Source organism: Cinclus cinclus, chromosome Z (genome assembly GCF_963662255.1).
Source record: "Cinclus cinclus chromosome Z, bCinCin1.1, whole genome shotgun sequence".
NCBI lineage: Eukaryota > Metazoa > Chordata > Aves > Passeriformes > Cinclidae > Cinclus > Cinclus cinclus.
In genome coordinates this window covers 25032281-25059434 of record NC_085084.1, presented here as the reverse complement: position 1 = coordinate 25059434, position 27154 = coordinate 25032281, and the positions used below count along the sequence as shown (strand labels likewise).

At 40.3% G+C, this 27154-nt stretch overlaps 1 protein-coding gene across 1 annotated transcript; it reads right to left on the bottom strand.

The window, feature by feature from the left end:
* Positions 1–5411: 5411 nt before the first annotated feature.
* REEP5 (receptor accessory protein 5) lies at positions 5412–26585 on the bottom strand. Its single transcript, XM_062512899.1, has 5 exons — positions 26461–26585; positions 26264–26357; positions 14089–14227; positions 9421–9589; positions 5412–8008 (listed from the first exon to the last, which is right to left on the bottom strand). Exons 1-5 carry the CDS (start codon positions 26576–26578, stop codon positions 7959–7961), a joined length of 570 nt encoding a protein of 189 aa, XP_062368883.1. The 5' UTR covers positions 26579–26585; the 3' UTR covers positions 5412–7958.
* Positions 26586–27154: the final 569 nt, after the last annotated feature.

The window sequence follows — 27154 nt, the reverse complement described above, 5'->3', positions numbered from 1 at the left end:
ATCACTTTCTTCTGGTACATATGCACACACAGACACCATTCCCTTAAACTATGGACCATCCCTATAAAAGCCCATTGAGTTCTGAGTGCATGATCCTGGGCTCTATCTGTCAGAACCAGTTTTCAGGCAGGAAAGAAGGTGTGTAGTGTTGGACTGTTGCATGTGGAAAGCCTCTCTGAATCCACCAGTGCTGCACTCATGATTCCATCAAAGTTCATTCTTCATTAGTGTGCGATCAAAAGGGAGTGGGGACCAGAGCCCCCTATCCAGCACAGCACAAGACATGCACCACAAGGTTGTCAATGTGGTGATGGGCACAGGGCCATCAGAAGTGATAATTCACAGTGTTACACAGTAATTGATTTAATTAATTGGCTATTCTTTCCCAAAATCGAATACTTTGACACATGCCAGATTTTCCATCCTTTCACAGGACCCAACACATGCATCCAGGTTCATGAGCAAAAGCAATCCTAGGGAAGGGTTTACCTTTGCCTGAGGTAGGGATAACTCAGGTTCTTTCCCCAGCATGTTTTAATGTTCGCTGCAGGAACTTTATTGACTTGTACAATAAGCAAAAGTTTAGACTGGGCTGCACCAGGCCAGTGGGCGATCTCTGGGTGTTGACTGATCAGGTGGCCTTTGCTAAATATGCACCCCAGGGTGTGAAGGTCCCACTACCTGCTGCTCTCAGAGTAGTCTTTTACCATCTGTTGCATCTTTTGATCTTTCCAGAGGCTGATGCATGACAGGGAATGTGATATTCCTACTCAGTGCCTGCTCTTTGGTCTGGGTGTCTATGAGGTTCTTGAGAAATAAATCCCATTGTCTGACTTGATTATTTCCGGTGTACTCTGCCCACATAAGACCTACTTTTCAAGGCCCAGGACAGTGTGGTACAAAGGGTGTTTCCAGCCATCCAGTGGTTGATCTCCCCACTGTGAGCACATGGCTCTTGCCTTGGTAGATCTGGGAGACTGATACATTCAAGCTGCCTGGCCCCTCCATATTGACATTTCAGCCATCGTCCATACCAGAGAGGCTTTAACTGTTTGGCTTAATCACACTGCCTGTTTCACATCCATGGATAACCTCTGTGATAGTGTCTGTTTAATCTACCCCTCAGAGCATCAATTTAGCCAGGACAGGACCCTGCCCATGTCACTCCATGATTCCTTCCAGAGCGATGTTGGATTCTATAGGAAAAGATTGTCTGTGTGCATACACATCCCTCCTGCTCTCTTCTCACTGTTAGGGAGAATTCTCATCTTTCAGTGTGAGCAGTATGCAGATTCTCTCAAACAGGAGTGTTTAGGAGAGGAAGTCCTGTGTTTTAAGGCTGTAATTGACCATGGTCATATACTAATATCTTCAGTTTTGTGGTTTGGTGGTTTTTGTTTGTTTGTTTGTTTGTGGGTTTGTTTGTTTGTTGGGGGTTTTGTGGTTTTTTTGGTTGGTTTTGTTTTGTTTTTTGTTTTTTTTCTGCTGATGTAAGAGTTTATACGAGCTCTCTCTAGAGTGTCTGGCCTAAATTTTTTTGATTTTTGAGTAGTTATAGTAGAAAAAATTGGACATGGTTAGAGGTTGTTAAGGCACATCTACTCTATAGTAGTTAGGGAAGTGCTACAGTTAGTTGCAACATGGGAAAAATACCAGGAGTGGAAAATACACATGTGATATAAAAGACTGTAATTGCCCACAGATTGTTAGGCTTAAATTACTTCTGAATTTTCTGAGTGATGAATATTTTTTCTGAAACTTTAAATAAAGTGAGAGCTCTGTGAAAATTGATTCATACAAGGTAACTCATCATCAAGATGTAAATTAAAGGCGGATGACTCCAGCCAAGTTATGATCACATTATGCTTAACTTCTGTAAATCAGAACTTTAGACTATAGACAGCTGAAAAATGTGGAGGTTAAGTCTCATGTGATATAATTTACTGTGGTCTGAAATGAAATACCTTCAGAAGCAGTCTGACCTGTGTGCAAAAAATCTTAGTGGCATTGCTTATTAAATTTTCCCACTCTAAGAACCCAAAATAGTAAAGCTGTTTTAAAGTCTAGGGATCTTGCAAGGAAAGACAAGGAAGACTTCTGAAAAGGGTAATATTGAGCTCAAATACATAAAATGTAAATTAGTCAAACTAACAAAGAAACCTCTGTGGGTATTTTGGGTAAAGCTGACTTTATTATTTTTTTTAAGTCCTACTAGGAAAGCAGATGACCACTACCATTAGGAAGTTGAAGACTGATTTCCTCAACTCCTATCTGCTTATTCTCCCATCTTTTAATGGGACTGTTTTGCTCTTTATGATTTCTGGCTTTAGACTAAGTATATTATATGAGCAATATTTGTTCCTAAATGAGGTAGCACAAAGTTAAACATAACTCCCATTTTCCTGACAAAGGTTATAAATTAGACTTTCATTACTGTATTTTAATAAACTAGGTTCCTTGGAGGATTAAAAACAAGCAGGTCAAGACCACCTCAGTTCTTCCTCAGTTAACAGATTATGCCTCATTTCTGGGAACAGGCAAAATCTTATGGACCATTGTGGGAGTGGAGACAAGTCTTCTGTAAAAATACAGAAGTATTGAAACTTTTAGTATAAATGCTGTGAATAATTTTTTTAATTATTATTTTACTTTTGAGGGGGAAACTGGGTGATAACGAACATCTTTTTATTCCACCTGCCTTGACTTTACAGTTTTCTGTGAGGTTTTACCTATGCAGCATCATTGCTAAAAAGACAATCTGGTCCGAGATTTCCTGTAGGTGGCAACAGTAACAAAGCATGCATCCTTGAGTGGGAATTTACTCAGCATCCAGGACAGGAGGGATATGGAAAACGAACAAGTGTCCTGGTCTAGCTCTCTGAAAGTCCATGTCTGTTATTTCCCTATACAGTTTTCTATGTACCTAAGCAAAAATTAAGCATTAGAAATGGATGTATGAGCTCAAAGTCCTTATAACAATCCATACAACAATTTCTGTGTTGGGAATGGATAGTAACATTGACATTGAGCATCAGGGATGTGTGATGATATGGACAATCAATAACAGAATGGCTTAAAATGAGAATTCAGCACAGATGTGAGATAGGTGGTTTATTCTTTCAGGTGCATATATAGCATATAGCTGCTATAGCAGAAGCACAACCATAATGACTCAATTCTTAATGTAAATATAGGGTGCTTTAAAAGGTTATTTAGAAATGTGTTTTAACTTTGAAAGTGGCAATAATGTATGACTATATGTACTTGCCAGCCTTCAGCCATGAAGTAACTCAAAGACCAGTTCTGTGAAAAACAGCTGGTCTTAACTTTCCTCTGTGTGCATCCTGTCCCTTGTGTGTACTTAAGAGAAATTTTAGCCACAACTCCATTTTGGGGAACATATACCTGTGGGATATTTGTATGTGCTCTGCTTGGGAGCATGAAATGGTGGCTCCCTTGATTCCTTCTCTGGAGCTACACATTGGAATGGAATGGAATGGAATGGAATGGAATGGAATGGAATGGAATGGAATGGAATGGCACATAATATCTCAGTTGGAAGGAACCTAAAATGATCATCTAAACCAACTGCCTGACCACTTTCAGGGCTGACCAACAGTTAAAGCACACTATTAAGGGTATTGTCCCAATGCCTCAACACTAACAGGCTTGGGGCATTGGAAGCCTGTTCCAAGGTCTGAGCACCCTCCTGGTGAATGCTTCCCAGTGTCAAGTCTGAGCTTCCCCTGACACAGCTTTGAAAGATTCCCACGTTCTCTCACTGGACACCAGTTATTTAGCTTCTTCCTGTTACAGACTGGCCTTTTTGGGGCTATTTTCTCTCTTAGGATAAGGGATACCCTTTTCAAAGGTGTTATTTTCCCCTAAAGAAAATTTATTATTATTATTAAATAGCCTTATTATTATATAATAAGGCTATTAATTAATATATAAGACAAGACTTTGGTAGTTTAGGATGTGGGAAAGAGCAGGGGACACTCCAGGCAAGAACTGAGTAGCCTAAACTGTAATGCTATTTCCTATTAAACAGCATGTGTGCCTCTTTATCTGTCAAGGTTTGGGGGTTGCTTGGCATGTATTTTTTTGGGTTTTGTCTATTTGCTTCTCAAGTAGCTGAAGTTAGACATATCTAAGAAGTCTTTAAGTATTCATCTCCTGAAAAGATGCAGTAATACAAAATATAAAGTTTTGTGGAATTCCATAGCCTGGGCAAAGGTGTTAACTACAGAGCATTCCCAAAGTATGCTAAATTCAAAGTCCATCTTCAATTATTTTTACTTGACTAGTTCATGAGTTCATGTGATCTTCTGAAGATTTTTTGCTACAGAATTTCTTAATGGTTTCTGTACCCTCAGGAAACAAAATTTTCAAAAAGTTGTAACAACGTGGTTCAACAACTGAGGATTTCCTCAGTAGCCCTGGGTTGTCATTGCTTAAGTACTGTTTAATTCCATGAGACTGGATGTAGAAATTCTCTAGAAGACAAGATGTTCAACATACTTGTCAGGTGCTTTCTACAGAAAATGAGAGTCTCTCATGACCCACAGGGATGTGTGATCTTGTTTTTTAAAACTATTCTTCCTCCTTCGCATAAGGAAACAACTGTTTCTGGAATATGAAATAAGGGTGGAAGGTGACTAAGGAATTAATAATAAAAAAATTAGTTGATTGTCAGATTATTTAGAGTCAGCAAGACTGGAATGTAAACTTAAGAAACTTAGTTTTATTTGTCAAATTAAAAGTAGTGAGGGTTTGACCTGACAAATACTAGTCCCACCTTCCACTGCTTAGAAGAATTTCTATACTTGTTAATTAGCTTGCTCTGGTTTGAAGAGTTTTCATTATTTTATTGCTAGTGGTGATGTTATCATTGTGGGGGAGGTTATGTTTTCCTGAACTTATTTTCCTTTTTTTGCTGAGTTTGGAAAGGAGTCAGATAAATAGATGAAGTGATCTATAAATAGTGGCAACAGAAGTCTTAAGAAAGTGTAACACTGCCAATAACTATTCAGCATTTTTTATTGAGGTTATTTATGGATCACTAGGAAACCCATGCGAGAGAAAAACTTCAAAATCCCTGTAGTTTACAGTCTTTCCTCTCTGTTTCTAGAGAATCCTAAACCTTGATGATTCCTCATGTAAGCCAGGCTATGAAGCCTAGAAAGATGCTTGTGGTGCTTACTGTTGGGAAGACTTCTCCATTCCAAACTCTTCTGTAAGGACCTGATGCTCTAAATCTGATCGGCTGCACCCTCAGATTGGCATGAAGCAGAAGCACACTTCCTTTGGAGTTCAAGAGGTTTCCACTGGTTCCAAAGTAATGAACCTTCCTAAAGCAGCCAGGTTTTCACCCTTGAGGTATTAGGTTCTTAAGAAATACTGAGGCATCATACCAGTCCCATAAGAATCTCTTTATTTGTGTCCAATTTTATTTAGCACATTACAACTTCAGCAAAGACATGAAGACAACGTGTACCAACATTTGTACATAAGTGTTGTGAAGACCCAAAAAAAACCACTCATCTGCGGGCCCAGCCCAGTGGAGTTACTTGCAGGAAAGGATAACTTGCTGCAGACATTCAGTCATTTCCACTTGCATCAAGGCAAAAAAACAAGGGCAACTTCTATTAACAATAGACTGTAGTTCTAATTCAAGTAGAAATCTGACAAAAGAGCACTGATTGCATGTGCTGGTAATATCGAGTTGGTAAAGACAAGAAGTTGATTTAAAGCTTTTCCAGTTCCGAGATAAATGCAAGGGACAGTTTTAACACTTACCTAACATCTACCTAGAATGTTTTATCCCCATTAATAACAATGGAAGAACTGTTGAGTACTCTAAGAAATGAAAAGCAAATTCTGTTTCTACTACAGATGTCATTAGGCTTGTAAAGTAAAATTTACTGTAAGCTTTTAGATAAGAAGGTTATGTAGCATTTTGCACTGAAAGCTAACAATCTATTAAGAATCCTCATTTATTTTTATCTAGTTACATCTAATCTCAAGAAGTGTAACTAAATTACAGCAGCCACATAAGTGTTTCACATGCAGCTGATAGAGTTTAAAACACAGAACTAAGGTTTAGTAAGGCTTACATGAAAGTCCAGTGGGTTTGCGACAGAAGAAGGCAAGACAAGAAATTAAAACACTTAAATGTTGATATACTTCAAAGTTTTTACTTGCATAAAACCTAGAACACTGCTGTAAGCTTTATCCTCTTCAGCATATCCACTCCCAACAAAAAGTTTTCAAGGAATTATGAACTGTGAAATTTTGCATTTTTTCTTCAAATGACAAACTGCATGCTACCCTACAGAACACGAGGTACAGCAAGTCTTGTATTTCCCTATCCAAGCTGCTAGCCCCAAGGGCTATTTTTCCAGCTGAAAGCTTAAAATGCTTTCTCTTATGATGCTTTTACATCCCCTCTTATAAAATATACATCTCCAGGTTAAAACTGAGGTGCTGAGTGGCACTGTGTGCTTCACACTTTTGCAGTTCTTGCATATGAAAATTTACCATGAATGTTTATACAACCATTTGTTGCAGAAAGCTAGAAGTCCTCAAAACTTTATTGTAAGATTAAGTCTTTGGAATTCAAGATTGTGGACTGGAAATAATTTTTTATCCTATCAAAAGCTTATGCTTCCTATCTGCATGTTCTGTGAGCTCAGAACTGCCATACCATTATTCTAGGTTTAAAGAAATGTCAGCCTGGAGAATAAAATAGGGGAATTTTAGTAATTCATGCCTAATTAATTAATGCAATTATTTTTGTTGAAAATACTGCAGTGTGAACGAGTACAGATGCAAATCTAAGAAAAATATATATATATTTTTACACTGATTGTAAAAAATCCCTTTATTCTCTTAGCAACTTTGATTGCACTCTTACTGATTGGTCAGGAATATATCAAGTAACAAGAAGAGCATCTCCACTCAGGAAGTTTAAGTGCTCATACAGAGTTGTTCTTAGTAAAGTCAGAAGAGATTGCAGATCTTTATGAACAGAAAAAGCTCATAGGAGTTGTAGTCTGTCCCCTTAAAGATGTAGTTTTGAGGACTGACATCCAAGGCAGTTAATATTTTTAAAGGAATTCAGAAGAAAGTGTTTGTCATGATACCACTCCTTAGCTAAAGATGGCTTGTGCTTTTGAGTGTGATCTTAAAAAGCACTCTATTAATGATTTCGTGTAACAACTTATTTAAGCAAGAATAGGGAAGAAGTACTTCAGTGACACTGTGTTAATCTTGTGTGATTTAATGCATCCATTTCTAGCAAATCACTTTAGGCAATATAAGCTTAATCACTCCAAGGAAGTTATTCTTTCCTATATTTAGTATCTATCCATTTAAGAATACACACACTGTACCAAATACTGTGTTACAACAAAACATGCAACAGTGAATAATCTCTATAATCAGGTGCCTAGAACTGACTTCACAATTTCACAATTTCACAATTGTAATTTCAGGATTTACACCTTTAGTAATGGGGGATACATCCATTATGCAATCTCTTACAATGATTCCCTGTATATTTGAGAAGATCTGTTCAGAATTTTCCCTATGAAATAGCTTTGTGCTACTAGATGTACCAGAATCAAAGTGTTAAGAGTAATTTCACAGACAAAGAGACAACTAAAGTGCAGAGTCTGAGGGATATATACTTTTTATTTATGTTACTGCAGAAAGAGATTACCGAAAGATTTCTTATGCTTGAAGATTAATAAAATATTAAGCTTTAGATGCTGCCCACTGCATTGCTTTTAAATAAAAATGCATACTCTCTATCAGTCACAGCAAAATATTAAGTAAACTTACAGCACATTCCTTTAATATATCAAAATGTTTCCAAGGCAATATTATTGAACTTATACCACAGTCCCCAGTAACATCAAGCTGCACAAAGGAGGTCGTAAGGAAACTTAGCCAGTCTAAGTGCACTTCTTTTCTTCACCCAGCAAGTTCACTGTTGCTTTCTTGGCTGAAGGAAAATAAAATCAAGCTTAGTCATATGCCTACGGACAAAGGGGGTTATCAAATTTTCTTGAGCTTCATGAAGAAAAATTTCCTTTTTTCTCAGGAGAGAAAGAACACAGAAGAAAATCATAGCTTCTGTATACACATAGATACAGTGATAAAACTGATCATAACAACATTTAAAGAAATAAAACATAAGCAAGGAGCAGTACAATAAACATTAAAGATTGATGGACATATGCCTATTTTATTGTTAAAACAGGGCTACTCATAGTGTTAAGGACATACAGGTTTGCAGCAAGAAACATACCGTAGTGATAAAACAGGCTTGGAATAATGCTAATATTTCTGTGTACGTACATATGTGTGTGCATGGTTTCTTAAGAAGAAAGCCTGTTGTTTTGTTTTGGTGGGTTTTTGCTTTGTTTTGATTTGATTTGTTTTGTTGTTGTTGTTTGGGTTGTTGGGGTTTTCTTTGGTGGAAATCTTTATATATAAAAATAGGAAAAAGAAAGAACGAGTGATGAAATGAGGATAGGAAAATCACACGTGCAACATGGAAGAACATGAAGATACATGCCTAGCAATAAGAACTTGGAAAGAGTCATGCAGCAAAATTTGCATGAATAGTTGAGCAAGACAGATCTTCTATGCAGACAGGAAAACTGCTTAAATTGGTAAGATGAAATAGGACTGCATTAATTGTTTTGTGGAAAGGAGAATTAAGATGTTTTAAAATAGCATACAGATAAAATCCCTTTCAAGTGAAACTTTAAAAATCCTTTGTTTTAGCAACTTAATACATTTCCTTCTCTTTTACATAAAACCATTGTCAGATATTTTAGAATGCAAGGGTTCACTACAGAATGCAAGGAAATAAAAAACTTAAGCAATCTACAGGCTGTGATAACGTATACAAATAAAACACAAGTAATTCCTTTAGGAGTGAGGAATCCTTTGACTTCCAGAGGAAGGAAAGATGCAAAAACATATAGATGGGAAAACTGCACTTTCCATGTTGCAGTGTATTGCTGTTAATTATTTACTGCACAATTGGAAGCCCCTCTATACTACCAGGTATTTGAAAGAGTATTTTTGGAGATATGAGGATACACTGAAACGATAACTGTATTTATGTATGTATGTCTGGACCTGCCTCTAGAGAGAACATTTTTAGTGGTATGTATGACACAGACAATTCAATTTCTTCCACTCATTCTAGCCTAACTGCAATTCTAGAAAGTAAGATCCACTGCAACCCCCATTTCCCAAATTTAACTTCTCCATTATAATTTACATTGTCTTCTTGCAATTTATTTATGTTTCCTCTAAATGATGGATATTAAGTGCAATAATAAGAGCTCCCCAGTGGAATTCCCCCTACTTGCTGTGACCAGTGAAAAGCCTTTTGCTCACCCTCTTTAGTGACAGTGTCTGCAGCCTCTGCAGCCTTGTCTTTCAGGTCCTGCACAACACTGTCCAGCTGGGCCTCATGCTTCAGGAAGAAAGGACGGATAATCCGGTGGTAGAGAAACTCTGCCCCATTGGAAGGGCTTGGAGCCATGCACCAGACCAGGAAGCCACACTATAAGAAAACAAGAACATCAACTAAGTGGAAGGAACCATGAGTAGGAAACAAGGTGCTTTTCCAAAGTGCCACAGAACTGAGTGCATTGAGGACAGTGAGACATTCCCTGTGGGGTCAGGGCTCCAGGAGGCTGCACACCAGGACAGCTACACACAGTGAATATTTATACTGGAATAATTTCATGGATAGTGTAAGGACAAAGAAGGAGGGCTGCAGCAGTAAATCTAATTTCTGTCAGGTTAATCATGATTACATGCTTCTTTTTCTCTTTAAGGCAGAACTATAAACTCTGGTTACAAAAACATCAGTCTCTCAATATTCCCAAAATACGTTACAGGCCTGACTGAACGCCTAGGACCCTACATGACCTCAATTCAGCCAAAACACATCCCTGTCCTTTCTGCCTCCCTGCCTTGAAAACACAGTGGTGGAAAGAAAAGGACTCTGTGTACCCTAGAGGTAAATTTACAAAGAGGAGAGATAAATCCAAGCTACATATAGCGTACAAAAAAGAGAAATGCTTCTGGACTACAGTTGACTACAGCTGGACTACAGTTGCGCACCATCTGCGCACTAGAAAAATCAAAGACCACAGTGTGGGATCAGGTTTCTGCATCTTACAAGAGGGGACTGGAAAGAGAGCTATTACATGTACTGCAAATCCCTGTCTTTACTACTGAAGCACTTTTGTTTGGCTTCAGTTTCACTGCCATACACCACACAAAGGCAGCCATGCAGAACAAGATGAAACATTTAAGGGACAGGGAGTGCCATAAACTAAATTCACTTGAGCTTAGAAAATATATATGAAATTATTTTATAGAATAAAACTGCAACAAAACTAAGTGCAGTTTCTTAGCATTTGTACAGTTCTTTCTGTACACAAATAGTACAATATTATTCCATGTCAAAAGCCTCCCCAGAGAATGAAGGCATAACATTCTTAAACTTTCCTGAAACACAAAACAAAACAACCTCAGCCTCAAAACATGCCTTGTTTTCATGTTAGACTGGATTCCAAGTTTGAAGATTTACACACATTTCTGGGCAGAAAGGAAAAAAACCACACAGTCTTCTTCAAGCAAGTCTTCTCCCTTCAAATATTTTGGAATATATTTCCTCTGTTCTTTCCCAACAAGGTATAGTGAGATTGAATTTCTGTATATTCTGCTCTTCACACATGTAAAATTTTGGGTATATTTTCTCTGCAGTGCCAAACCAAACCACCATCCTTTTGGGTAAGCAATAAGCTTTCTTCTTTAAACTATTTGATTGTGATGTTGAAACAGAATGACTGAGTGTTTGTTGAAACAAGAAAGAAAGGTTTTTTAAAGTAAAGTGTTCACCAGACAGATTGGCCCATCTGGAAAATTCCAGTGAATTAAAAAAATAATTCAACATGAAATAAAATCTGGCACCAGTAAGTAGCAACTGATGAATTATTAAGTATGGTCAGAGAAAATAAAGACCAAAAAGTGCCTTTATCAATATAAATATTGATTTTCAAAAGCTTTAATTCTTTGGAACTTAATATAACAGAAAGAATACATTGTGCTGTCTTATCTTGTTATCTTTCATTAAAAGCTGAGAAATACACTGACTTTATTTCCTGTTCAAGAATATCTGATCAATTACTGTAAGTGATTTCTCCCATAAAACTTTACAAGTATCTCCACTTCTACACAAGAAAAGTTTGTTCTCCTTTGTTTCAGAAAAATCCCTGATGTGAATCCAACTTCCTCTAAAACCAAAAGAAATTGAAATTTCCCTTTCCCTGCCTAGGAAAATAAAAGTAATTTTGATTTGACAGCTTTGTTCCAGTATAGTTGAGACAAAAGTAATTTTAGATTTTTTCTCAAATACCTATTACATTTGAATTGTACTGAAGCAGATGTTTATATGCCTTTTCTATTTGACATGTATCAAAGTTGAGATTTTCACTCTTTTCAAAGCTTGAGAATGTTATACTGCTAACTTAGTTTATTTTACCTTAATCTCTCATGAAACTGAACAAACATAGGCTAATGAAAATAAAGAGGGTTGTAAGAAGTTCCAGGAAGCTCATAATGATAAAATTAACTGGAAAAAAAATCCAAAAACCAAACCCAAAATATATTCTTTGCAACCCTCCAAAACAGAGAGAGGGAATGGAATTCACTTGAGCTCACTGACTTGCTTCCTTAGACCTGCTCCTAGCAGATGTTTTTGCCCTGGCAGCACCAATTTTGTTGAGACATAGCATTACAGGACTTCCAAGGCACAGCCATTAGTGGAGTAAGCAATCTTTCTCATTTCCACCACCAAGAACACTCATAGGATGATAAAAACTCTGCTACTTTTACTGGCTGCTGTACTCTAACATCTGAGAGTATTAGATTTAAAGATTTGAATGTCACAGAAATCTTTAAATCCTGAATGGAAGTACTTAAAAACTTATCATATACACAATAAATTATGAGTTGCATGCACTCAAAGATAAAAAGCCCCAAACAGATAAATAAGCAGTGGCCATTACAAAAAAGAATTAAAAAAAAAAAAGCCCATAAAATCCAAGAAATGTCATGTGGAGAACAAACATCCTAACATATTTAAAGGAGCTCTTCAGCATGCCTTTCTCCCAGTCATAAAATCTTCTAATCTGCTGAAAACTTTAATGTCACAGAGTCTAAACTCTGTACTTTGGGGACTCTGGGAGCAGCAATGCTAAATGTCTCATGAAGTTGTTTTGAAACAATGAGCAACTAAATCTCAGGCTGGAGTGGAAGCTACAAGGCGTACCAAATAAATGTGAATATGCAACTTGAGCACATTTTGAGAATGAAAGCAAGCTCAAAATTTTCATGAATTACATATCTGGGCTTCTACTTCATGAAAGAGATATGGAGACATCATAACTACACTCCAAGAGGTTTTAGTTCGTGGATGGAATGAAGTGCCAAAGCTGCCTGATTCCTCCTTTTCCCTGTGGAATAACCTCCATGCTTCCACCCATTCAGCAACACTTTCTGATTCTCAGCCTACACCTCCCTGCCTTTGCACCACAAAAGTAAAATTTTCCTATCAGCCACTACTGACAGCAAACACTTGACTTCTATGTGCCTTCTGTGTGCTTCTGTCTTTTTCTGCTACCATAGAAAGCTGCGTATTCACGTAATTCCTTCTGTTTGCTTTTGCAGAACTGAGAAGAGTGCTTTTACCTTGACTGCAACACTACATGTAACTGTGGCATTCCTGATACCATTTTATCAAAGCCATTTGTGGTCTTTATTTGCAAATTCAACCTGAATTTCAGTCATGTGCTCTTCAGAAAGAGAGCTGTGGTGGCATGAAGAAAACATTGCCACATCTTTTTCCACCAAGAATTTAGAAAAGAAGCTCTGAAAATACACTGTATGAATTCAGAATTGTGAGTATATACCACTGCAGATGATGGATTGAAGTCATAATTCTACTAAAGTAGAAGGTGTCCAAATGATTACCACAGTTGAGGCTTGTTGAAGACTGAAAATGAACACAGCAGATGTGTAAACCAGCTGTCATAGTCAAATTTGTCTATAAAATATGGCATTTCCTGGAAACAGCTTTTGGCATTGTCAGGTCTTATAGTTAAAATTTTAAATGACCTCACCAGAATAGCTGGCAAACAAATTGTTTTAACAGCTTTGGTGGGACTAAATCAGGCTAACAAAACAAAAGAGAAAGAAGAGAACAGCCCACTGAACCAGAAAATATGTATCAGTTCTTTGAGATAAAGAGCAGGCTCTGCAGCAAGCCAGAATGTCTTCTACCCAACAGCACAGAGTGATCATCCATCCCTTAGAAGAATTTAACATGTTAAAGTTGACTGACACCTTAGATCACAAACATTAATCACATTAACCAAATCATTGCTGGCAGTCAAATCACACTAATAAATGCACATTAGCAACCATCTCCTCTGATACCTACCAGTTCCTTTCAGAAAACTGAGTTCAATTTTAAATTTAAACTGTAGGACAAACTATTCCTGTGTTCCAATTTCTTTCTTTGCTCCATTAGCACAGATGTTATTACTTGCCTCAACAGCCTTCATGATTTTACTCTCCACTTCTACTAATGCACTCAAAGCAAAAGTAGAACTACTCTGTGGGGCTTACTGTGTCTGTTATTTATCCAAATTTATCTGAGCACCAAAAGAAAGAACTGTCTTTGTTTTTTCTGGGTTTTTTTTTTTTTTTTTTTTGCTTTATGGGACAGTTACATGTCTCTTTCTTCCCTAAAATACAGTAGACCTTCCCCTTCCACCTATCGCAACTTCCCCTCTTTCCTCACAAAACCAGCAGCTGTAAACAGATCACTTGCACAGTATAAATTACACATAACCTACATCTAAAAAGAAGGTGTGACCTGGGAATGATTCCAAATGAATCCGTTGTAATTCACCCATTCCTGGAGACATTAGATCAGTATTATCAAAAGGTTCCATTTTAGGAGAGGGGTCACATGAATTAACATACCTTTAGCATATAGTAGAAAGGGAACCAGGACAAAAAGATGTCAGAGAAGAATTCAGCTATGCTGAAAACACCATATACAACCCAGTAAGTCAGCCACTGCGTGTCATCATCTTTGTTGGGACTTTCAATGGCCTTGATTCTGCAAGGAAAACAAATCAAGTGAACAGAACAGCAACATCAGTCTCATCTGTGGGAGGATGGTTTGTAAGGATAGTGCAGAAGGCAATTTTCCTCAGTGAATTACAGCTGTACCAATTGCTGAGAAGTAGAGACAGCCTTGCCTGTCCAATGAGGATGGGGTTTATAAAAAGCTGGGCAAGTTGGCCTGGAGTTAGAGAACCAGAGTCTGATGGCTGTGAGAAGGAAGGGACATGTGGTCGTGCAAGGGACAGACAATCTAAGAAGATACTGTGTCAGGGACAGACAGGGTTAGGCAGCTGGGTAAGGGACAGTTTGGGGTTTGCCAGTCATGCCAAAGGAAGAAGGAAACTTGCAGAGAAGTGTCAGCTGTATGGAGCTGCCCATGAGGAGTCTACTGAGAGAAGGCATAAGAAGTTTTTAAGATAATAAGGGACTGGTGATGGTGCCAGTCATGTCCACCTTGACAACTGCAACACTCATCTATAGTGATGATGTTATGCCTCAGATTTGTTGTTACATATGACTCTCCATAATTGAATTATGCCAAGAAAACTAATTAGCATCTATCATACAGATGATGTGTCAAGATCTTTGAACAGTAAAACTTTTCCCTTTATATCACACTTCAAAACTAAAGGGTTCTCAAGCTACCTCTAGCTCTGGGATTACAAGGAGGAGAAAAAGACCCAAACAAAACCAGTGAACATTCTGACCTTGCTCATGAAACATTCTGAGGGACAAGAAAGGGAGGGTCAACTATCTTTGACCATAGTTCCAGTTCTGGAGGCATTTTGATAATCCTGATCAGAAGGCTACTGTACATCAGAGCATTATTGATCCATGTAACAGATAACCTGAGTGAACCCAGTCTTGTGAGGCACAGGATGCCAGTGATCACAATACTTGCCTGGCCTTGCCTACACCTATCAGTGACTATCCTCCCTCTCTGGCAGTCGGAAAGGAATGATGAACAGAGCTGTTGTCCTGGACGAAAAATCCTACAATACCCTAATTTAGCAAAATGGGGTAGCCTTGCCTCCAGACAAGGCCTGCACAGTGGGCTGTGTGTGGATCAGAAATTCATTTGGTGCTGCACAGCTTGGGGTTCCCAGGACCACCAGTGGTATAAGATGTCTGTACTGTTCTCTTGGGTTTTTCTATACCATTAGCTCTAAGAAATAGCATTTTAAATGTACTTGAACATACATGCACTAGATTTCTCTTTGAAGAGGTAAACTTATCCATAAGATTTGCTTTAAGTCCTACGAAGTACTTGGTCAACATCAGCAGAGGGAATCCAGATCCACATGCTGAGGAATATGTATCTGCATCACTCAATGCACTGGTCTATAAATTAATTGTTATAGGACTCACAAAGTCTGATGTAGACGAAAGTATTAAGAATGGGGTAAAACAACTGCTACTAAAGTACTGGGCTTTCTGCATAATGATTTAATGGGCTTTTGTTCTCCACCTGCTATGAGAATCCAGTTCAAGTTTATACAGTTCTAAAAACCAGACACTAAAAGATGTATATGTGCTCTTTCAGCAAAAGGAATGGAGTTTCTGGAGCCACTAAATTCCAAATTAGCACTGTAAGAAGTTTTCAAATAAAATACTAGCAAATCTAAGCCTGATAATTACGAGTTTAAGAGTGACAGAAAGCATTTGTCCTTTCCCCTCATGCTGGAGGATTAAAATCTGTAGCCTCAGTTTAATGAATTTAGTTTAAATTCTTCTATCACTTTTTCCTTTAATATCAGCTATATTGTTTCTGAAGCAGCAGGTGTGAAATGTATCAGAAGTGCCAAGTTTTCTGTTAGTTCCCTAAAAAGGCAGAGTTAGGGAGGTTTACAAGGCAGAAATCAGAAAGTCGTCTGTAAATCCATTTCCTGGTCTGGGAATTGAGAAATGCTGTGGATTCTGTCACTTCCAGGCTCTATAAGTCAGAGGGGAGCAGAGGGAGTTGGGGGAAATAATTCCTGTGACATGCTGTATGTTTCAGCAAAAGCATTGGCAAACCCACCACATACAGAGAGAGCTGGCACAGCTGCCGGATTGGATTACTTTGAAATGCAATACAAGGATCTGATACTTAATTCATGAGTTATTTCTGCTGGAGTAAGACTGGCCAGCAGTGTCCTGCAGTGGGAAAAGCAGTAGTCCTTGCCATACCCCATTAATAAGGGGATCTTCACGAGGCACAGCATCAGCACAACTGGAAGAATAGGTTTTCTATGGGTTTTGCAACAACAGGTCTAATTCCTGCTACTCCTAGCATCACAGGCAGCCCTAATCCAAGTAGTCTGCTCAAAGGCACTGACAACTCCAGATGCTCCTACTCCCACTGTAAAGCACATATTTTCCAAACCCATGCCTCTGAAGTATTCTAATAAGACCAGGTGAGGGGGCTGTATTAAAACACTGGACAGTACAGGAGTTAAGGAAGAAGGCCATAAAGCTATTTTCAATGTGTGAAGCTGCACTCTGGAGGGAATGAAAAAAGTACATGGAATAGTAGGGATGTTGTGGTGCATAAATGGAGCAGAGAAAAGAACCAATTGCAAAGTTTCTCAGTGCTAAGGAAAACTTGCTGTAGAGGGTCACCATGTGAATTCCTTTAGTTCTGCTGACAACTTCACCATTAGAGGCATAGAGGGGAAGGCTTATATTACCACAATAAGCATCCTAGCTTGGTAACTGTGAGAAAATACTTTGCAGGGAAACTGCCAGCAGTCTTCCTGTTTTCCAGTCACCATATGAAGTCATATATGGATTTAAGGGAGCATTGTTTCATTTTCCTTTTTAACTTTACTAAAGTCATGGTAACCACAAAAATCAGTTTTCATTAAAAAAAAAAAAGCTGAGAATTTCCAATTTTGTGGCAAAAGGCAGATGGCATATCGCTGTTTTAATGGGCCATGCTCTATTATCTTCTCTCCTCTGGAAACAAACAGCCTTTGAGAGTTCCTAAATGCAGCGCCTAAATGGGTGTGCTCCCTTTGAACGTTCACCATCTGCTGCTGTGGTTCCTTAGGGGATACACGAACAACACACTTTTATTGTCAGACAGACACAAGCACAGCACTACAAGTAGTCAAATTTAGCCAACTAATGTATGCAGCATTAAATCCACACGTGGCTGTTTTCCTACACACAGTGGGGAACAGCAAACCTCCCATCCTTCTGTAGTGGTCTGATCTTGGTGGGCAAGGTCAGAGGCAACCCCCTACCACAGCCCAGCTTAAACTACTCCTGCTGGTCATGACTCCAGTCCCAGTCAGGAAGAGAGGGAGGGGGAGAAAAGAAGGTTACAGCAGGGCCATCAGTGAATGAAAGTTTTAACTAAAGTCAAGGAAAGGCAAGTATTTTAGAAATATCCTGCTTTGGAACGGGGGAGTATGTCCCTTAGATGAGACAGGAAAATCCAGCATAACATCTCCCTGTTGAATCAAAGGGCAAAAGTTACCTCCATCCCTTGCTACTTACACACTATTTCAGTAGTAAGTCACAAAAAATAGTTCTTGTCCAAGAACAAGCACTGTAAGTTATTTAGAATATCTGAACAGAGGGGGATTATTTTATCCATTTATAACCACACTCTTCTCAGCATGAGAATCACATGATAATTAAACTTAGTCTTTCAAGTTATTCTAGAGGCATTATCCTGGTGTAACGCCCTATACTATTAAGTTTAGAAGGGGCATCATAAACATTATTTCAAGCCAAGAACACTTCATTCTTCTCCATGTTAGGTCACCAATCGAGCAGGCTGATATTCAAAATGCAATCTCCATCAATAAGTGAAAAGTTACAGAGCAAGAGGCGCTGACATTACATCCTACTTTAGGATGTCCTTCTTATAAACTATTTGTGTTGCGAGAGCAAATAAGTCAGTCTCATTAACGCATAATATTATTATTTTCTAACAAATGACGGACCATCCAAAGACAATAGCTTCAGATTTTTAAAATTTATACCGTTTTGTATAGTGCTGATTTGACTAAATTCCACCTTCGATATGCACAGTAATAACATAGTCCAAAGGATTTTTTATACTGCTTAAACACTAACTGTAGAGGACTTTAAATGGAGCCTCAAACAACTACCTACAGTAGTTCTGCATCTTAGAGGTAAAAGTAATCACTAGGAACAGCTCCAGTAGTCTGGACAGTAAATATCACAGCACCATTATTTTAAAAACAGCTGCCTGACAAATAATGAAAATTACCTGCTATGGACCAGCACTGTGGGTGCCAAGAAAAATTTCAATTTCAGTGAGATCTGTTCCCCAGTAACCCTGCTAGCTGGTGGTGCCAAGAGGGAAGAGTGGAGGCTGTCACATTCTGTAGTAGCCCAGGGCTTCCATGCACTCTTGACTTACAGTGTCAGAGCACTGGCTTCGCTTTCACCTTCTGCATCCTTGCGCTGGTTTTACCCTGAGGGGAGGGCACACTAGGAAGTTTTTCTCCATGAGAACTTCCTCTGTGGATTGATGGGACCAATTGGAGGCTGGCTTAGTTGTTGACAGCCTGAAAAACCAATTGAAAAAGTCGGTTCGCGCCGTGAATCACATTTGAAGCAAATAAACGGCAGGAAAGCTCTGTTGCATTTCCGGCCTCTTGCGGTGTGGCAGTAGCCTAGCCTGGGCCAGGCAGAGGGCCAAGCTCCAGAGGCTGCCGGGCCCCGTTTCCAACCAGGAGCCCCGATAACCAAAAGAAGCCGAGCCCATTGCTGGGATCCTCGCCCTTTTCCCGCTGTGTCCGTGGCTCGGGGGGCCCTGCCCTGCCCTGCCCCGGCTCGGAGCAGCCCTGGGGTGGCCGAGCCCGCCCGGCCGCCCTCACGGGCTGGGGGGAGGCAGCCGGGCCCGGTTCGGGAGAGCCCCCAGGGCTTTGTGTGCTGGGCAGGGCAGAGGGAGAACCCCCGGGCTGCGGCTGGAGCTGGGGGCGGGCAGCGCCGGGGAAAAGCCATGGACACACGGCCTTGGCACCCATTTCTCCTCTGCGTGCACTTTGCAGTTCTCGTCCTGCCCCTCCAGCGTGGCCTGGGCACCCTGAGATCCTGACACAGCTCCGGCATGGCCTGGCACAGCCCCTGAAACTTCTGGGTGAGATTTTAACTTTTTTACCAATGCTCAGATAAGACTTACAGACTTCCATCTTTCCTTGTGTGAGAGGGAGGAGAAAGGATACACCAAAGTCAATGAAGTAAAAGCTTAGTTTCTAAATGGAAGGAGAATGAGGAGACGCCATGAAGGTTGGCTTAAATATCTTTTTGTAAGTTAGAGAGGTGGACTGTACTTAACAAAAAAAATTCCTTTAAACCATGAAAGAAAGAGAGACATGGGGGGTGGAGTAAGTTGTAAAGCTTTTGAAGAATCCTTTGCCCCGAGGAAAAGAGGGGGTTCTCTGTTCCTGGGAATAATAGATGAACAGAGAGAGAATGAGCTAAAGAATTTTTGCCTTTGAGTAGCCCATCCTTAAAAGTAATACTCCATTACTTTTTCACATGGCCCACAACTCAGTTCTGGAAAGACTGTGAAGTGGGAGGAAATTCATGATGGCAGATCCCGGGAGGCTGTTAATCATGAAAAAGTGGAGTCAAGAGAGAACTGGTGATTTCCTCTCTTGGCAAAAGATCCTTACAGCGAAACAAAAAGAAGAAACTCCTCTCTCTAAAGTGAACTTATAAAGATTATTTAAGTAAGAAATTGACTGAAGTGTCCCTGTATGTTGTTAAGGTGCAACAAAGGGGAAAAGAAGAACTGGTCTGAAAATCTGTTCTGAATTTTTCATTATTCTTTGTGTTGTTAATAAAGTTTTTCTTTATTCCCTTTTAAGTTTTAGGCCCGCTTTACTTTTACTCCTAATTATATTTCACAACAAAAGGTAAATATATTACAATGGGCAAACTCTAACTATTACATTTCTGGTGTGTTGGCTGGGAAGCAAACAAACTAAACCATGACAATCCTAAAAATCAGCCAAACTGAACCCTGTATCAAGTGTGGTTACTTATCCTGTTACTGATAGTAACAGACACTGGTCTAATTTTAGTAAGTTGCCAAGTGGAGTTCTTTCACTTAGAGCATCTGACTCATTTCAACAAAAAAATCAGCTCTTTTCCAAGAGCAGACCGTTGCTCCTCAATTAGCTCTGACGTAAGAAATCATTTGTTACAGTAAATTCACACATACGGTACTCACAGGCTAAGTTATGAGTTTGGAGTGCGGGTTTTACTGAGCTGAGTTCAGATGTGGGAGGCAGAAATAAAGAAATGCCCAATTCTATTGCTGTCATCTCATGTGATCACCCTTATCCCTGCAATTTATAAGGTGTACCTGAAGATTCTTGTATAAGTATAGTTATAAGTTCAAGGCAAAAGATCAGTCTCCCTTAAACCCAATGCTCATGTTGTAGCTGGGAAAGACTGGACCATTTTGTTCTCCCTTCCTTCAGTTTTGTGGGCAGTGTTATACAAAGTGACTAGGCAGGCATATTTGTCACACCCTTAGCCAAACGTAAGTTTTGGTTTGGGTTTTTTTTTCATTTAACTTAAAAACCCCTGAAATCACCTATACTTCTAGAGGTTATGCCTACTGGTCTACCTCAACTCCTTACAGAAGGTTGTAAAATAATTTACTTCTAGCTATCTATCCACCCACACAGAATCAACACTCCACTGCACCACAGACTTCCTTAGCTTTGTGCCTCCCTGTCATCCTCATGTTAGACTCATCCTGGCAGGTTGCCTCCTTGACATCTTACATCATTTCAGTGAAACAAGTACCTGTGCCCTTGGATTTGCTTTATCATTCTGGCTTCTATGTTTCTATCCATCACCTAAAAGCCTTCTGCTTTCCATCTTTCTTCCTCCTCACTGACTGCAGTAGCAGACTGATGCATTTGCAGATATAGAAAAGATCTTCCTGCCAACTGCACTTACATAATTGCTTTGATTTAAGTGTACCAGTTCCCTTCTCTCAATTTTGTGCACGTAGCAGATGGGAGCAGAAAAACTTACGAAGGGTAGTAACGGAGGGTTTCACTGACCATGCACAGACATACTTTAGAAGACACCAAAAAGATACGTGACAGTAGTACACAGGGTTCTAACTGTGTTTCTTGAAAGGAAGTGGGGACTGAGGCAGCAAGAGGAGCACATGTCATTTTGCCCACCCATGCAGTCCTACAGCCTACATGGTAACTCAGCACAAAGCCAGATTCCTGAAACAAAGCGAGGGGGGAAAAAACAGGCATCCTGTCATTTCACTGCTCTCTGCTCATTCTTGGCTCCCTCTCTCTTGGAACAAGTACTTGTATGGCCAACAATGAGTCAGTTCCCCAGTTCTGACTCAAGTCAAAACCAGCTTCCCCAAAACACAATCCCACACACCTTGGCTCTTCTGCTGGGATTAATGTGTTACTGCCTCAGTTCAGAGTAGACCCATCTGTATAACAAAGAAAGACCTTTATATTTTTAACCTATATGTAAGATGTGGAAATAAAATCAAAAGTTTCATACTATTATCACAGCATTAAACTCCCTGCACCTAAAAAATTGCATTCTTTAGAAAGGAAAGCACATAATTTGTCCAAGTGACTGCTAAGACAGCTTTAAAACATAGCACTCTAAAACCTAAAGACCAAAAAGTGAATAATGCTTGGAGGGACCAATTTCGCAGGACATAAACAAAACACCCACAATAATAATAATTTAAAAAATAAAATAATAAAAAAATTCTAAATACCCTTTTTAGTGTCTGAAACCCCAGATTATTAGGCACAAGAAAAAACAGCACAAGTGCAGACAGATTTGAAATTTTTCTACTTGTTAGATATTAAATCACGCTTATAAAAAATCATACTTATAAAGCAGCAGCAGAGCATTACCTCTGAACCTCAGCATATCATATATCATTTTTCATGATGGAAGAAAGTAAACATCCACCTTAAGACATCTTAAAGAAAATTTGCTGCCCTAGTTGTCCAGAAATACACAACCCATTTTATCTTTTCTAAATAACTGTGACCAAAGAAAAGCAGTGTTCCCGTTTTAAAGGAATGAAAGAGGAAAAGGAACTAGGAGACAGACTCAAGACACCATGACAATATTCAAACTTAAATAGTGTTTATACTTCTCTATAATCAATCTAGGTTGCTTCCTGCTAGTAAAATGCCATGATCAACATTTACATAGTAAAAACAGCTAAAGCAAAGTAACAGCATAAAATTAGCCAAAGCAGAGAGAGGCATTATTGTGCTACACTGGTTTTTTCCCTTGAAGACATTAGTAATAAGTTCAGACATTTTACTGCCCAAAGCTATTTCCATCTTTGCAATTTTTAAACCAAGCATGACAGCACTTAAGAAATATTAAATCCTTTGCACGCATTTCTTAGTCATCAAGGGCTCCCTTCCTGCTTGCACTCTTTAAGTTTTCTGAGCCAGTTAACCACCACTAACTATGGGTGGAGCTACATTTGAACACGCTAGCTCTGGAAAGTTTAGAGAAGCACTGAAAACGCTGGCAATGATATTTATGCACTTGCCAACACTCACTTTTTCCATCTCTAGTCTGATTACTGCTTGTGCAGTTAAAGCTTGATAGAAGTTTAAAAAGTTGTGTCTATCACCTGTGGCAAATTTTTCAGTGCTCATCTACTGCAACCACAAAAGCCTGTAAATTAAGTATTAGATTTCAATTTAAAATTATTTGTTCTCTTTCATTACATACCACTTAGACTTCTAAGGCATGAGAGTAGAGATTGTCTGACTTATTGGAAAACAGCTGGAGAACTACTGCTTCATTTTGCTTATGTTAAGAGACTCAGGTGGGCCCTTGTTGTGACATGTCATAGACTTGTATTTACGGGGAGATTTTTCATTGCCAAGGAATAAATTTCTCCATGTATAAAACCGCTGAAGATTTACCCAAGGCAAAGCTGAAGGTGAACAAGGAGGAATGAGGAGGGAAACAGCTGTGCCTGCCTGAAGCTGTTTAAGGCATTAAGCAGGGAGCTGCCCCCTCCCCTGGCACTGGTTTGCACCACAGTGATAAGAAAATAGGCAGCAGTGCAGCTGCACCACTTCACACCATCTGCTTGGTCTAGCAGTTACAGCCTCCAGCATTACTCCACTGAAATTCACACCTGCTGCACTGCACACACTCACAGTGAATACAGAGAATGACAGAGACCAAAGAAAATAAACTGCAGATTTATACATAGCCTGATAGGCAGATACCTGCACAAAACTGTCCTGGTTTAATGTGTGACTGGAGTTAACTCTGAGCTGAGGGTCTCTGGGTTTGCTATGACTCCAATATATTTTCTTTCAAGAAAGCATAGAGATGGACAGTCATTTACATTATTAAAGTAACCCTGAACTGAAATCCCAGTAAAGCAGATTTGGAAACATGCCAGTGGAACACCCATTAGGTAGCCTGTTTGCCATTTTAAACAACTGGAAAGACTCGATGTCCCTTGCTGAGCACAGACATCTTTCCCACTCCTTCATGAGTGCCTTCTCCACTGACAAAGAGCTTGACCCACTACTTTGTCCCTAGTAGCAAGGTGGCTGGAACTACATGGCCTTCAGGGTTCCTTTTAACCCAAACCATTCCTTGTTTTTCACTTAAACAATTCAGTTACTGACAATGGAGAAATTATACACTGGCCTACTTCACAAAATAAGAAAGCAAATTAACCAAGGAAAAGTAATCTGCTTTTTCTCTTTCAGTGCCTGAGACATTTCAGGCTTGGTTTCATTGTTGAAACACCTGTGTAAATATCAAACTAACATACTGCACAATATATTCCATTTACAGCTCCTGACCTCTTCCACAAGCCACAGCTTTTAGACCAAAAAGGCATTTGAGGGTGTGTGCAGCTGGTAAGAACAGCTAAAAACTGTTTTCTCCTCAGTGCTAGAAAGCAAATCCACTACTGTCAGTTTATAAAGCAGGCTCTTCATCTGCCTTTCCATGGGGAATGGACCAAATAGCAGAGAGGAATAAACAAACCACTCTGGATAGTGTTCTTTATGCTTTGGGTCACTATGCTCTATAAGCATGGGGGATACACTCAGCAGCACCCTGACTACAGCACATGACTCAGAGCAGCCAAAACAAAAGCAGGCGGAGTGAAATGTGGATAAACTCTACATACCAGCTCTGGACTTGGGAGGGACGGAAGGGGAAGGGGATTGAACCCACCTGTGCTGTCAGCAGGCTGCCACAAAGACATTGGCATGCAGCACACCACACGCAATTTAAATTAGATTTTCACCCAGGATTATAATCTCCTACTATAAATGTTTTCCAGCATTAAAAAGGCAGCTAAAGGATAAGCATTACCTGAGTATGAAAGGGGAAAACAAACAAATAAAAAAACCCAACAGAACTGGCATTGTATTTGGGTGCTTTTTGTTTAAGTAAATCTTGAAGCCAAGGACATTGCTCCAATTATTAAAAAGTAAAAAAACTGAAACACACCACAGTAGTAAGATCTGGGAGTAACTTTTTGCATTAAGAAACATTTAAAACCACATTCCAACATGAAAAAGGGAGACACTCTACAAAAAGATTTTTTTTTAAATCTCTGATTTGAAAGAAAAAATTGGTAATGAAACCTTATTATTCACATTTGATTTGCTACTGCTTTGCTTCCACAGTTCCAAGAGTTTGTATTATCAATTTATTTAGCATCACTGCATAATGGAACATTTAAAATAAAATCCTAAAGCAGTTTTAAAACAAATTTTAAAATTTAAATAGGATTTTAGAAAGTAATTGCATAATTTCAAAAGTGAACTAAGTCACACACAAAATGGTACATAAAAGTAATTCCTACACAATCATTTAAATATTTTGAAGGTTTGTTGACTGATATTTCCCCTTTCAGATTACAATGAAAGAGTGTTTTTAAACTAGTATTTTCACTAATAAACATCTTCTAGGAAGCAAAACCTAAATTTCTCCAGTTATTGGCCTGTAATCTCCAAAGTTAGTGAACACTAGGAACAGCATTTAGAAAAATGTTGTTTCTTATAAAGCATCATAACCACAGGGTGTTTCAACAGTCTAAGTCAAACTCTCACATCTCTGAAAAAAAAAAAAAAAAAGACTTTGTATTGCCCAGGATCCAGTTACAGAGAATATATTTTTAAAAGCTGCTGACTGTATTTAAATAGAGTTACATAAAAGGCAAGCACTGTGTTTCAACAATATAGCAGTCCTACTGGGAAGGACTTCCATTTTATGGATATGTGAGGTTACACAGGTTTTAGTACGTTTCTGCAGTCTTTTGGATCATACTTGACTGTGGTCCTGCCTAAGAGGAAATGCATTTTGGTCTAAAGGAGTATATAAGGCATGAGAAAGGTAACAGTCACTTTGTTTTTAAGAATATCTAAGGAGCCCTTCCTCTGAAAAAGGAAGTAATTAAAAGCCTTTCACGCTCGAGAGGAGTCACAGCATTTTCCTCTCCCCTCCCCCCCACACCCATTAGCGAGGCAGGTTTGGAGTAAACAGCACTCCTTTATGCACCTCTGTCTCTAGCCCACCACAGTACCCAGCACTCTGTACCAGGCACACGCTGACGATGCGCTAGTGCCTTCCTGCCCCCGCTCAAACCATCAGCGTGAGTTTTAATAAACACCCTCAAAGCGCCGATCACCAGCCGGGTACGATCCAGCTTTCTGCTGGAGATGACAAAGCCGGAAATCCAACCCCAAAGCATAACCCTCTACAAGAACTGGTTATCAAGTGTGGAAACCACCCAGCGTCTCCCAGCTGTAACTCCGGACGTAGCACTCGCCAGATGGGAGAAGCCTCGCTCTTCACCTGACATCCGGCACCTGTCCCTGCTCCAGGAAAAGGGGTGGGCGGCAAAAACACCACTTTGGAGCACAGTCCCCGAATGCCACCCCAGATAGGCTCGGCACCGCCGCAAGAGATCCGATTTTGCAACTACATCGGCGGATAGCACCCGGAACCATCGTGTGGCGAGGGGTGTAGGAGTCGCGACACTCACGAGATGTAGGCGGGGTAGGCGAAGCCGATGATGTTGCAGAGCAGGGACGCGCCGTATCCCACCACCAAGTACACGGCCACGACCCCGAGGATTCCTGAGGAGAGAGGTGAGCCGTCAGCCCCGAGACAGCGGAGCGAGGAGGCACGGGCAGGGCGCGGCCGCCAGCGGGGAGCCGGTGCGGCGGGGCCGGGGCTCACCGGTAGCGATATAGGTGCGGCTGATGCCGGTCTTGCTCTCGATCCGCTCGAGTACGGCGGTCATGCAATTCTTCTCGTGTAAGAAGCGGTCGAATCGCTGCCGCATCGCCGCGGTCATGGCGCTGGTGCCGCCCGCGCTGCTCCGCTCCTCGCCGCAGTCCCGCGCGTTCCGCGGCCCAGCGCAGGCGCCGCCCCGGCACCCAGCGCGCATCCCCGTAGCGCCGCGCCCGGGGGCGGTGGCGAGCCGCCGGCGACCATCTTCGGGCGCGCTGCGAGCCCGCCCTTGCGCGAAATGGAGGTATGGAGGCGCGCCCGGCCGGAGGAGACGCTGTCTCAAATGGTTTTGGGGGGCCCAGGCCACGGGGCGGGATGCGGCACCCGGCGCGGTGCGCGCAGCCGATGTCCCCCCGCGGCCTCCCGCCCTTCTTGCCCCGCCGGCAGGAGTAGATTTTTAATCCTGGAGGGGAGTCAGGGACATAGATCCCTGCAAGGATGGTGCGCCTTGTTGAAGTAATCAAACAGCGAGTCCCCAGTGCCAAAGCCACCAAGGAGGAGGCCACGCGCGTAGCCGGCTCCGATTGCCCTACAGCTGCAAGAATGTCCCCCCACCCCTAAAATCAGCGTGTGATCCCATCGATTTCACACACGGTGAACGAAAGTCAGAAACAGATGGTAGGAACTGATGTGAAGTAGA

Excerpts from the sequence above, each read along its gene's own strand:
- REEP5 (XM_062512899.1), bottom strand. The coding sequence starts at position 26,578 with ATGACCGCGGCGATGCGGCAGCGATTCGACCGCTTCTTACACGAGAAG. Across the intron at positions 9,590-14,088 it reads CTTTCTACTATATGCTAAAG|TGTGGCTTCCTGGTCTGGTG; the intron begins GTATGTTAATTC and ends GTTTTCTTATAG. Across the intron at positions 8,009-9,420 it reads AGACACTGTCACTAAAGAGG|CCAAGAAAGCAACAGTGAAC; the intron begins GTGAGCAAAAGG and ends ATTTTCCTTCAG.